The following is a 12500-nucleotide window of genomic DNA, read 5'->3' as shown; positions in this document are numbered from 1 at the left end:
CAGGTTGATCCGTTATTGAAGAGAGTAGGGGACGAAGAGAGTTGGGTATGAATAGGGGAAGGATGAAGTGAAAGGGGAAAAGGGATGGTAGTCAGGTTGATCCGTTATTGAAGAGAGTAGGGGACGAAGAGAGTTGGGTATGAATAGGGGAAGGATGAAGTGAAAGGGGAAAAGGGATGGTAGTCAGGTTGATCTGTTATTGAAGAGAGTTGGGGACGAAGAGAGTTGGAGATGAATAGGGGAAGGATGAAGTGAAAGGGGAAAAGGGATGGTAGTCAGGTTGATCCGTTATTGAAGAGAGTTGGAAATGAAGAGAGTTGGGGATGAGTAGGGGAAGGATGAAGTGAAAGGGGAAAAGGGATGGTCGTCAGGTTGATCTGTTATTGAAGAGAGTTGGAAATGAAGAGAGTTGGGGATGAAGAGAGTTGGGGATGAATAGGGGAAGGATGAAGTGAAAGGGGAAAAGGGATGGTAGTCAGGTTGATCCGTTATTGAAGAGAGTTGGAAATGAAGAGAGTTGGAGATGAATAGGGGAAGGATGAAGTGAAAGGGGAAAAGGGATGGTAGTCAGGTTGATCCGTTATTGAAGAGAGATGGGGATGGAGAGAGATGGGATGAAGACAGCAGGGGATGACTAAGGAAAGGATAAAGGGGAAGGGGAAAAGTGATGGTAGTCAGGTTGATCTGTTATTGAAGAGAGTAGGGGACGAAGAGAGTTGGGTATGAATAGGGGAAGGATGAAGTGAAAGGGGAAAAGGGATGGTAGTCAGGTTGATCTGTTATTGAAGAGAGTAGGGGACGAAGAGAGTTGGAGATGAATAGGGGAAGGATGAAGTGAAAGGGGAAAAGGGATGGTAGTCAGGATGATCTGTTATTGAAGAGAGTTGGGGATGAAGAGAGTTGGAGATGAATAGGGGAAGGATGAAGTGAAAGGGGAAAAGGGATGGTAGTCAGGTTGATCCGTTATTGAAGAGAGTTGGAAATGAAGAGAGTTGGAGATGAATAGGGGAAGGATGAAGTGAAAGGGGAAAAGGAATGGTAGTCAGGTTGATCCGTTATTGAAGAGAGTTGGAAATTAAGAGAGTTGGAGATGAATAGGGGAAGGATGAAGTGAAAGGGGAAAAGGGATGGTAGTCAGGTTGATCCGTTATTGAAGAGAGTTGGAAATGAAGAGAGTTGGAGATGAATAGGGGAAGGATGAAGTGAAAGGGGAAAAGGGATGGTAGTCAGGATGATCTGTTATTGAAGAGAGTTGGGGATGAAGAGAGTTGGAGATGAATAGGGGAAGGATGAAGTGAAAGGGGAAAAGGGATGGTAGTCAGGTTGATCCGTTATTGAAGAGAGTTGGAAATGAAGAGAGTTGGAGATGAAGAGAGTTGGGGATGAATAGGGGAAGGATGTAGTGAAAGGGGAAAAGGGATGGTAGTCAGGTTGATCTGTTATTGAAGAGAGTTGGAAATGAAGAGAGTTGGGGATGAAGAGAGTTGGGGATGAAGAGAGTTGGAGATGAATAGGGGAAGGATGTAGTGAAAGGGGAAAAGGGATGGTAGTCAGGTTGATCTGTTATTGAAGAGAGTAGGGGACGAAGAGAGTTGGGTATGAATAGGGGAAGGATGAAGTGAAAGGGGAAAAGGGATGGTAGTCAGGTTGATCTGTTATTGAAGAGAGTAGGGGACGAAGAGAGTTGGAGATGAATAGGGGAAGGATGAAGTGAAAGGGGAAAAGGGATGGTAGTCAGGTTGATCCGTTATTGAAGAGAGTTGGAAATGAAGAGAGTTGGGGATGAAGAGAGTTGGAGATGAATAGGGGAAGGATGAAGTGAAAGGGGAAAAGGGATGGTAGTCAGGTTGATCTGTTATTGAAGAGAGTAGGGGACGAAGAGAGTTGGAGATGAATAGGGGAAGGATGAAGTGAAAGGGGAAAAGGGATGGTAGTCAGGTTGATCCGTTATTGAAGAGAGTTGGAAATGAAGAGAGTTGGGGATGAAGAGAGTTGGAGATGAATAGGGGAAGGATGAAGTGAAAGGGGAAAAGGGATGGTAGTCAGGTTGATCTGTTATTGAAGAGAGTAGGGGACGAAGAGAGTTGGAGATGAATAGGGGAAGGATGAAGTGAAAGGGGAAAAGGGATGGTAGTCAGGTTGATCTGTTATTGAAGAGAGTAGGGGACGAAGAGAGTTGGGTATGAATAGGGGAAGGATGAAGTGAAAGGGGAAAAGGGATGGTAGTCAGGTTGATCTGTTATTGAAGAGAGTTGGGGATGAAGAGAGATGGGATGAAGACAGCAGGGGATGACTAAAGAAAGGATAAAGGGGAAGGGGAAAAGTGATGGTAGTCAGGTTGATCTGTTATTGAAGAGAGTAGGGGACGAAGAGAGTTGGAGATGAATAGGGGAAGGATGAAGTGAAAAGGGAAAAGGGATGGTAGTCAGGTTGATCTGTTATTGAAGAGAGTTGGAAATGAAGAGAGTTGGAGATGAATAGGGGAAGGATGAAGTGAAAGGGGAAAAGGGATGGTAGTCAGGTTGATCCGTTATTGAAGAGAGTTGGGGATGAAGAGAGATGGGATGAAGACAGCAGGGGATGACTAAAGAAAGGATAAAGGGGAAGGGGAAAAGTGATGGTAGTCAGGTTGATCTGTTATTGAAGAGAGTAGGGGACGAAGAGAGTTGGGTATGAATAGGGGAAGGATGAAGTGAAAGGGGAAAAGGGATGGTAGTCAGGTTGATCTGTTATTGAAGAGAGTAGGGGACGAAGAGAGTTGGAGATGAATAGGGGAAGGATGAAGTGAAAGGGGAAAAGGGATGGTAGTCAGGTTGATCCGTTATTGAAGAGAGTTGGAAATGAAGAGAGTTGGAGATGAATAGGGGAAGGATGAAGTGAAAGGGGAAAAGGGATGGTAGTCAGGTTGATCTGTTATTGAAGAGAGTTGGAAATGAAGAGAGTTGGAGATGAATAGGGGAAGGATGAAGTGAAAGGAGAAAAGGGTTGGTAGTCAGGTTGATCTGTTATTGAAGAGAGTAGGGGACGAAGAGAGTTGGAGATGAATAGGGGAAGGATGAAGTGAAAGGGGAAAAGGGATGGTAGTCAGGTTGATCCGTTATTGAAGAGAGTTGGAAATGAAGAGAGTTGGAGATGAATAGGGGAAGGATGAAGTGAAAGGAGAAAAGGGATGGTAGTCAGGTTGATCTGTTATTGAAGAGAGTAGGGGACGAAGAGAGTTGGGGATGAATAGGGGAAGGATGTAGTGAAAGGGGAAAAGGGATGGTAGTCAGGTTGATCTGTTATTGAAGAGAGTTGGGGACGAAGAGAGTTGGGTATGAATAGGGGAAGGATGAAGTGAAAGGGGAAAAGGGATGGTAGTCAGGTTGATCTGTTATTGAAGAGAGTAGGGGACGAAGAGAGTTGGGGATGAATAGGGGAAGGATGTAGTGAAAGGGGAAAAGGGATGGTAGTCAGGTTGATCTGTTATTGAAGAGAGTAGGGGATGAAGAGAGTTGGGTATGAATAGGGGAAGGATGAAGTGAAAGGGGAAAAGGGATGGTAGTCAGGTTGATCTGTTATTGAAGAGAGTAGGGGATGAAGAGAGTTGGGGATGAAGAGAGTTGGGGATGAATAGGGGAAGGATGAAGTGAAAGGGGATAAGGGATGGTAGTCAGGTTGATCCGTTATTGAAGAGAGATGGGGATGAAGAGAGATGGGATGAAGACAGCAGGGGATGACTAAGGAAAGGATAAAGGGGAAGGGGAAAAGTGATGGTAGTCAGGTTGATCTGTTATTGAAGAGAGTTGGGGATGAAGAGAGTTGGAGATGAAGAGAGTAGGGGATGACGAAGGAAAGGATAAAGTGAATGCCGCTGATGACCCCGGTGTTTCTCCAGATCTGATGGGGATGTTTGACAAGCGCAGGTTCCGTAAGTTCATGTCCTTCATCCTGAATTTTGAGGAGAACGATCCGCGGACGCATCAAGACATGGACCCGCGCAGAACCACCATGAGGGACGTGTTTCGTCACTTCGACCTGGGCGATGATGTCATGGAGTTCACAGGTCACGCTCTCGCCCTTCACGTCAGCGACAAGTGAGACAAACTCATACGTTAATGAACAGTATTAGGGAAATATAACATTGTCCATGCGATGCTATGCTATCTTCTGGGAGTCTCGGTCTCTTCTGTTGTGTAGATGTTACTCAGTTCCTCCTTCTGTGTGTGAAACTGTCTGTAAATGTCTGTCAGTTATCTGGAGCAGCCGTGTCTGGCGACCATCAACCGGATCAAGCTGTACTCCGAGTCTCTGGCGCGCTACAGCCTCAGCCCGTATCTCTACCCGCTGTTCGGTCTGGGCGAGCTGCCACAGGGATTCGTCAGGTAACTGAGGTTGACACACATGACTTGAGCGATGAGCACTCACACACACACACACACACACATGAGGCGTGACAGACGCGTGTCACTCCGCAGGCTCAGCGCCGTCTACGGGAACAGCTACATGTTGAACAGACGTGTGGACGACATCGTGATGGAGGGCGGGCGAGTGGCGGCGGTGCGATCCGAGGGAGAGGTGAGCAGAAACACACCTTCATGATGATCATGATCTGTTATAGTTATCATTATAGTTATGGTTATAGTTGTCGTTATAGGTATAGTTAAAGTTACAGTTATAGGTATAATTGTTACAGGTATGGTTATCGTTACAGTTATTGTTACAATCATTGACTGCGTTTGCGTCCCGATGCAGGTCTTCCGCTGTAAGCAGCTGATCTGCGACCCCAGTTATACGCCGGCGCGCGTGAAGAAGGCCGGCCGCGTCATACGGGTCATCTGTCTGCTCAACCACCCCATCAAAAACACACATGACGCCAACTCCTGCCAGATCATCCTCCCGCAGACGCACCTCAACCGGAAGTCAGGTGAGCGCCGGAACACGTGTGTGTGTGTGTGTGTGTGTTGGTCTGCAGCTCGCCGTCTGATGCATCTGCTGTGTGTGTGTGTGCAGATATCTACGTGTGTCTGCTGTCCTACTCTCATAACGTGGCGGCCGAAGGGAAGTACATCGCTACCGTGAGCACCATGGTGGAGACCAGCAACCCTGAGAAGGAGGTTCAGCCCGGGCTGGCCCTGCTGGAGCCCATCATGGAGAAGTGAGAACTCAGCCTCTCAGCTGTGGCCTGGTGGACATGCGTGTCACTCACGTGCTTTTGTCCCGCAGGTTTGTGTCGGTCAGTAACCTGATGGTCCCGACGGACGACGGCCGCCACAGTCAGGTAACAAACCAGCTTTATTAACACAGATTGTTTCGAAGCAGCTTTATTTCATAACTCAGAGTCAAGCGTCACGTAGAGCTGCACAATTCTGGAGACATTGAGAATCACCATTATTTTTGTTTCAAAAAGTGATCACGATTCTGAACAGAAAACTAAACAAAATAACATGTTATTTACTAGAGGTTCGGACAAAATATTAATTGCTGCAGTCTATTTAAAATGTTTCATTAATCTGAATTAATTATTAATTAGTTGAGTGAATGATTCAAGGGGTGCTTCTCAATATCCCTCCTCGTCTCCTCTCTCCTCTGTCCTCCATCCTATGACCCGGAAACCGATTGAGCTCAGCCATCTTGAAGGACATCTCAATTCTCTAATTGCACCGCAAGGAGTCGAGGAGTTAGGAGGCTTCCTGAGGAGTCATGAGCGAGGATACACAGGTGTATCCTATGCGGAAGAGTTTTATCGACTTAAACGTGACGCACGTCTAAATTCTCCTCCCCCTTCACATCGGTCACAGTCATTTTAATTTATACTTTACCTTTGCAGTTTATATAAACCACACATCTCACATATTTCAACAGGGTATCTTGCTTTATTATTATTTATTATGAATTTCTTAAATAAACAAACTTCAACAACATAAGGGCAGATCCTTTGAGCGCTGCTGATGACGCGATAAAGTGATGCTTGAGTGATCAAGTATTCCAATGTATAAAAAAAAGTTACATTCGATTCCTCCATCCTCGCGTCTTTTCCTTGCAGCCTTCCCTCGCATCCTACAGGGGGCGGAGCTGAGACGCGAGGAAAGGAAGCGAGGAAAGGAAACGAGGATGCACAAACAAGAAATGAGAAGCACCCAATGACTCACCAATTAAGACTTCACTTATTTCATTACTGGATGAATCAGCATTTTTGAACGAATCTCTTGAATGAATGATTCAATGATAAACACATGTTTTTAACTTAAAAATGGTAACCTACTGGTGTAACGATGCAATCAATCGATATTATGTCAAGTTACTTTCAAACAGTGATTTGCTCTATTTTACTAACTCTAACCCTTATCTCTACCATAGACATCAGTGTTTATATCTGAACTATAAACTTTTATCCCAGTTCTTCTGTGATAATATGAATGATTAGTTACAGAAATAAGTACAGTGTGTTTCATTCCTGTACATGACAACGGCTCTCTCTGGCTCACACGCAGATCTGAATGTTCGCTGTGTTTAATAGACAGAGCCGAATCAATGTCATTTAGGAAGGAGATTGCGTGGGTTTAAATCTCTAGTGTCACGTGACGCCAGCGCTGCCGATTCATGGGTTTCATTGTGTTTTCCGTGTAGATCTTCATCTCTCGATCGTACGACCCCACGACGCACTTCGAGACAGAGACCGAAGACATCATGGATCTGTACCGCCGCATCACGGGGTCAGAGTTCATCTTCAGGAACCCCCGAGACGGTGACGGCGACTCTGACGAGTGAACGAGGGATCGATCCGCCAAACCTCATCGTTCTGTCACCATTACCGCTCCAACACAACTGAGAAACACTGTCTCTGGGGTTTTTTGTCCTTCAAAATAGCCACTGAAGAACGAAAGTCATGCAGGTTTTGAACGAGTAAATGATGACAGAACGATGGATTTTGGGTGGACGATCCCTGTAAGGGTCAGTATTTCCCCCTGCTGTTGGTTTTCAGGGTCAGAAACACGAAACTACGGACTCCAGCTGAATCAGGCTGCGTCCACATTAATCCAGATTCATCTGAAATCCACTTTTCCAAAAGTTTCTTGTCCACACTGAAAACACTTACTGCATGAAACCTGATAAAAGCTCCCTGAGATGATAGCGGGAGACCAGACTTAATACAATTATTCTTACATGATCATTATATTAGCTAAATATCTGGCCACTTTTACTACAAAAATATCTGCAAATGATCTGGCCATTCTTACTGGGCTCTTATCGCCATTCCACATTTGGTCTCAAATGCAGCCGTTCTCGTGTTGGACCGCAGTGCGTTTTCTGTCACCTGTGCAGGAATGTATAATTTGAAGATTGTACAAAGTCAGATTCATCTTTGGCAACATTACGAAAGTGAATTGCACAAATAGACATAGATATTTATGGATACGATATGTGTCACATGACTAAACGTGTGCATCGTTTCCAGTCCAAACTATAACATGTATCCGCTTGAGAAGGACAAACTATAGAGAAAATTATGCATTTTCACGTGTGTCTGGATTAATGTAGACGAAGCCTTAGCTAGCTTCAAATCAACTAGAATCAAACCAACACATGAACTCAATGAAATGACTGATGGTAGTTTGTGCAGATCTTTTCTTCTGAATATGATCACTGATGTTTTCCTGCAGTCCTACAGTTGTCCACTTCTGTGTGTTCTGTGATGTTTGTGTGGTAGATGGTAATAAAGATGTGCACATGATGACGAGTGTGTGTTCATGAGCTCAGATTAACCCGTTATCACAGAGGACAGAGAGACGGATTAACAGCCTCAATCTGGGACACACACACACACACACACACAGAGTGTTTAATACCTTTAATCTGTATTCACTCTTCATTCATCAGCATAAAGACATTTACAGAGGTCACATGACACACAAGAGGAAATGACATCACCAGACGTGACTGTCATTCGCCGGCGCTCGAGGTCGGGGGGGGGATCAGAGCGGCTGCTACCAATCGTCTCTCGCTGGACAGGAAGTTGAACGTAGCACATGCGTTCGGCTGCAAGAGAAGAGTTTCAGACGGTTAGCCTGTGCTAGCGTGATGTTTAAACGAGTGTGGAGAACGAGGCGTTTACCGTGTCCTGAACCTCCACTGCGATGCCTTTCTTCCTCAGGAAATCCAGCACGTCTGGATCCAGACGCTCAGTGCGAGCTCCCGTCCCCACAACCAGAATCTCTGCAACATCATCCACAGTTACTATTAGCTAAAACATCATTGTCATTGCTTGAAATAAAATAATCATTAACTGAAATACACATGACATAAGGGGAAAATATATTTAGATTGAACGATTACAAGGGAATAAATTATTACGATGTGGACATTGTGAACAAATCACTATATCGTGAAAGCACATGATTTACTTAAAATGAGGGAATTAATTATATCGTACGCCCGATTTACGTTTAAAAACGAGGGAACGAATTATTATACCATTGCCATGATTTAGTAAAACAAGGGAACGAATTAGTAAAACGTGCTGTTGTATTAGTAATTCGTGGGAACGAATTGTTTATTAGTGGCCACGATATACATATTTAATTCTGAATATCATGTATGAAATGAAATTAGAAATGAAATTAAATATAAAAAAACATTTTATTTCAGCTAGTTGCCAAGGTGACAGTTCTCATTTTCATTTAGTTTAACTTGATGCAAATCAAGAAATAGAAATTACTGAAATAGAAATTAATTAAAAACTATACAAATTTTTTTTTTTTTAAACAAACACTAATAAAAGTCAAACAACAAAATTAACTAAAATAATGAAAATACAGAAACAAAAACTATAATAGTATCTCATTCATGCTAATATTACCCTGCTGCATACTGACTACTAGCTTTTCCAGCAGAACACTACAGTATCATCAGCGTACAGTTTCTGCATCACACGCACCAGTGTTGACAACTTTGCAACTTTGCCGCTAGATTACCGACTTTTCAACAAAACAACTGCTGGTTAACATGTAGCCAGTCGTTATTTCATAGTGGTTTCGTTGTCTGACAGAACATATGTAAACGAGAACAGCTTTATATTATATGAGAATACAGTGTGTGAGCTCAGATTAGGGGAGAGAACAGATGTGAAGTGGCGACAGGTGTAGCGTTAGCCATCTAGCGGCTCGTCACGCTGAGGACAGCAGGGGGCGCTGGTGAGCAGGAGTGTGTGTTTGCTCACCGATGCGCGGCTCCAGCAGATGAAACAGCGACAAGCTCTCGGCTGTGATGTCGGTGTGATGGCCCACCTGCGACAGCAAACACACACAGCGGTGAGCGCGGAGCTAGCGTGAAGCATGAGCATCTGTGCAGCGTTCGACCGTTAGCTCACGTTCCACTGCAGGATGGCGGGCGGCACCAGGGCACACGGGCCCAGCACTCGGTTGCCGCTGATGTTGAATCCTCTGGGGCTGTAGCTGTAGATGATGGCGGCCCCGTCGGGCTCCTTCTGCATCACGGACACGGAGGTCCTCTGGTACAGCTCGTCATCAGCGGGGCCGAGCCTGTGGCTGCGCACCGGCGCCGCTCTGCAGGAGCACATCACACATTACAGGAGCAATAAAGGGACCGCACTTTACTTCCTGTTCGCAGGAGTGATGAGATACTTGGTAGACGGTCCTCACTCAATGGTGGCTTGTCTAAGTGGTGTCCGCAAAATAATATACAAATTCATAGACAACTGGAAAAGTTTTTGGGGCAGACCTGGGGTCTCATTTATAAAACTGTGCGTAGGATCCTTACTAAAAGTGTACGTGCGCCCAAAAGCCAAAAATGACGTACGCAAAAAAATATTCAGACTTATAAAACCGTCCGTACGCCAGAACCTGCGCAGAATTCACTTTATAAATCCCAGTCAGCGGAAGATTGTGCGCACATGCGTCTCCACCCGAAATAACCATATATGGAGCTTACAACGCCTAGTTTTACTATGCAGATCCTAATCTACATATCATTTGCATATGATTATTCATCCACGTGATAACGTTTAACAGTACAAGACACATTACATTAATAAAAATCATGTACTTGCCTATCCTTGCCTTGTTTTTGAATACATAAATCAAATAGTGTAAAATACATTTCATCTTTTCCACTGGCCGAATAGTATTTTTAATTGATTTCTATTTTTAATGGAAACAGATAGGCCTTGGGCATTATTTGCACAAAACTATTTTCTCAGACAATCTTGTATCATGATAAGCAATTATCTCTGTGGTTAAAACATTAAAACACTCACGCCAGAGGAAAAGTGTTAAAAAACATGGCATCCACAACAAATATTTCTATTGATTGAATTTGAATATAAAAAATGTTGTAATTTCTCAGTAATGATTTCATGTTTGTTTAACTCCATTAATTTGAATGGCATATTTAATCTAAATGTTTATATCAGAAGTAAAACATAGTTTAAATCATTTTATTTATTTAAACTGTTATTTGCGTCAGTTTCACTAAACGGCCCAGCGCGCTCGCTGGCGCGGACATTTAAGAAGGGATGGATATTTGCTTGAAGTGACAGGCTTGGTGAGTGAAATTATATTTGTATTATCTTGTATTTCTTTAGATTTTCTGTCTAAAAGTGACCAAAAAGACGCTTAATCTCCAGCTCACCATCGGTGTCGCCAAACTGCTCCGTCTCCAAAACGTTCGTACGCATGGGTCAGAGTTCGCACAGGTGCGCACATTTTCCCGTCAAGTTTGTTTTTATAATTCACAACTTATGCGTCGGAAGCGGCGTACGCACAAAACGGGGCTGAAAATGTGCGTACGCCGCTTCCGACGCATAAGTTGTGAATTATAAAAACAAACTTGTCACGTTTATAAATGAGGCCCCTGACCTGCTGAAAAGAGATGGTCTTCATCCCTCCTGGGATGGTGCTGCTCTTCTCTCTAGTAATATGGCTCATAGTCTTAGAGCTCAAACATGACAATCTGGGGCTCAGGTCAGGAAGACTGGCTAAACCCACTGTCTGCTAGCGGCCTCGCGTTACCAAGGTCAGATAAATCCCATCACATAGAGCCTCTTTCACCTAGATATCATCATATAGAGACTGTGTCTGTTCACCGAACGAGGAAATACAAAAAACTCCTAAACCCATCTAAGGTTAAAACTTTAATTGATGTTCAACAAATAAAAAACAGCTATAATACAGATGAGCAAATGCTAAAGCTCGGGTTGCTGAATATTCGATCGCTTACTTCAAAAGCACTCGTTGTTAATGATATGATTTCAGATAATAACCTAGATGTGCTGTGTTTGACAGAAACCTGGCTAAAACCAAACGATTGCATTACTTTAAATGAGTCCACCCCGCAAGATTACTCTTATAAACATGAGCCTCGTCTGAAGGGCAAAGGGGGAGGAGTTGCTGTAATTTATAGTAATATTTTCAGAATTACTAAGAAGTCTAGTTTCAAATATAATTCTTTTGATGTGTTAGTGCTTAATGTAGCAATATATAGTGTAAATGATGAATCACGTTTGAGATTTGTGCTGGCTACTGTATACAGGCCACCAGGGCACCATACAGACTTTATCACAGAATTTGCTGATTTTCTATCAGAGTTAGTACTGGCTGCAGATAAAGTCCTAACTGTTGGTGATATACATTCGTTCATTTGACCGAAAACGAAAATACGGTCAAACTTAAAAGTGGAGTTTCCATTCTAATGATGCTTTTAAACGAAAGTTTGCCTCGGGTAGATTAACAAAAAGACCCTAGGCTGCATTTTGGCGAGAGTTACCCTTTAAAGCTACTAAAGTTATTCAGTCGAGAGCAGTGAGTGATTTCTGTTTTTCTTTAGTTGTTTGATTCATATTAACAGCATATATAGCAGTAGGTTCTGTATATTACACTGCTGTACGCATCTAATATACACATTCATTTCCATGCTGTTTATGTTCACAAACATAACCGACTGTGTTTGTGTGAACTTTGAGTGTTTTGACTGATATGGCTTTAAAACGCATGCAGATAATAAACTTTAATGATGATGAAGAACTGCAAATCTCACGTGAGCGTGACAGAGATGATCATCAAAACCAAACAGATGTTTTAGTTTTTGGCGAGTGCACAGGCTCCGCCCTCTTCTGGATAGGGGGGGCGGGGCAGCAGCTCATTTGCATTTAAAGATACATGCACAAAACAGCATGTTTTTTTCTTCCATTTACAGCATTGTATAATAAATGATCTCATTCGATCTCGTGCGAAAGTTGCAATCGTGTGGATTCCTATTGAAATCACCGGATTTCGCCTCTGGAAATTCGTAGAACAGCGGTAAATGTGAATCTTCCACAGTGATTCATCCAGGACACAACAGAGCACAACACTGCACTGAACACTGCATCCCATAATGCAGTGCGCTTGACTTGACCTTCTATTTTTTAAATTTATCAAGTGAATTAGTCTGCATAAGTAGCATATCAGCCGTGACTTTGACATTTCTTTCTTGACTCATTAAGACACACTTTAATTTTTTTC

At 43.4% G+C, this 12500-nt stretch overlaps 3 protein-coding genes across 3 annotated transcripts in view; 2 read left to right on the top strand and 1 right to left on the bottom strand.

Moving 5' to 3' along the window:
- Positions 1-7714, top strand: part of LOC311085339 (rab GDP dissociation inhibitor alpha) — a 9776-nt gene extending 2062 nt beyond the window's left edge. Inside the window, exons 5-11 of the mRNA XM_084117822.1 lie at positions 3878-4076; positions 4233-4364; positions 4458-4557; positions 4735-4906; positions 4993-5137; positions 5206-5260; positions 6610-7714. Coding sequence (XP_083973948.1) covers positions 3878-4076; positions 4233-4364; positions 4458-4557; positions 4735-4906; positions 4993-5137; positions 5206-5260; positions 6610-6750 — 944 coding nt within the window. The 3' untranslated portion in view covers positions 6751-7714. The remainder of the gene's footprint in view (positions 1-3877; positions 4077-4232; positions 4365-4457; positions 4558-4734; positions 4907-4992; positions 5138-5205; positions 5261-6609) is intronic.
- Positions 7715-7817: 103 nt separating this feature from the next.
- On the bottom strand, positions 7818-10315 carry ndufaf3 (NADH:ubiquinone oxidoreductase complex assembly factor). The gene is made up of 4 exons (XM_084117848.1): positions 9350-10315; positions 9200-9266; positions 8096-8196; positions 7818-8019 (listed from the first exon to the last, which is right to left on the bottom strand). The coding sequence occupies exons 1-4, from the start codon at positions 9557-9559 to the stop codon at positions 7924-7926; spliced, it is 474 nt and encodes a 157-aa protein (XP_083973974.1). The 5' UTR covers positions 9560-10315; the 3' UTR covers positions 7818-7923.
- Positions 10316-12009: 1694 nt separating this feature from the next.
- nckipsd (NCK interacting protein with SH3 domain) overlaps positions 12010-12500 on the top strand; it is a gene marked incomplete at its 5' end in the record, with an annotated part of 16601 nt that continues 16110 nt past the window's right edge. Inside the window, one exon of the mRNA XM_084118580.1 lies at positions 12010-12033. Coding sequence (XP_083974706.1) covers positions 12010-12033 — 24 coding nt within the window. The remainder of the gene's footprint in view (positions 12034-12500) is intronic.

The sequence above is a fragment of the Abramis brama genome, assembly GCF_963993115.1.
Source record: "Abramis brama genome assembly, chromosome: 6".
Taxonomy (NCBI): Eukaryota; Metazoa; Chordata; class Actinopteri; order Cypriniformes; family Leuciscidae; genus Abramis; species Abramis brama.
Note: the sequence above shows the minus strand (reverse complement) of the source record. Positions and strands in the feature narration are given on the sequence as shown.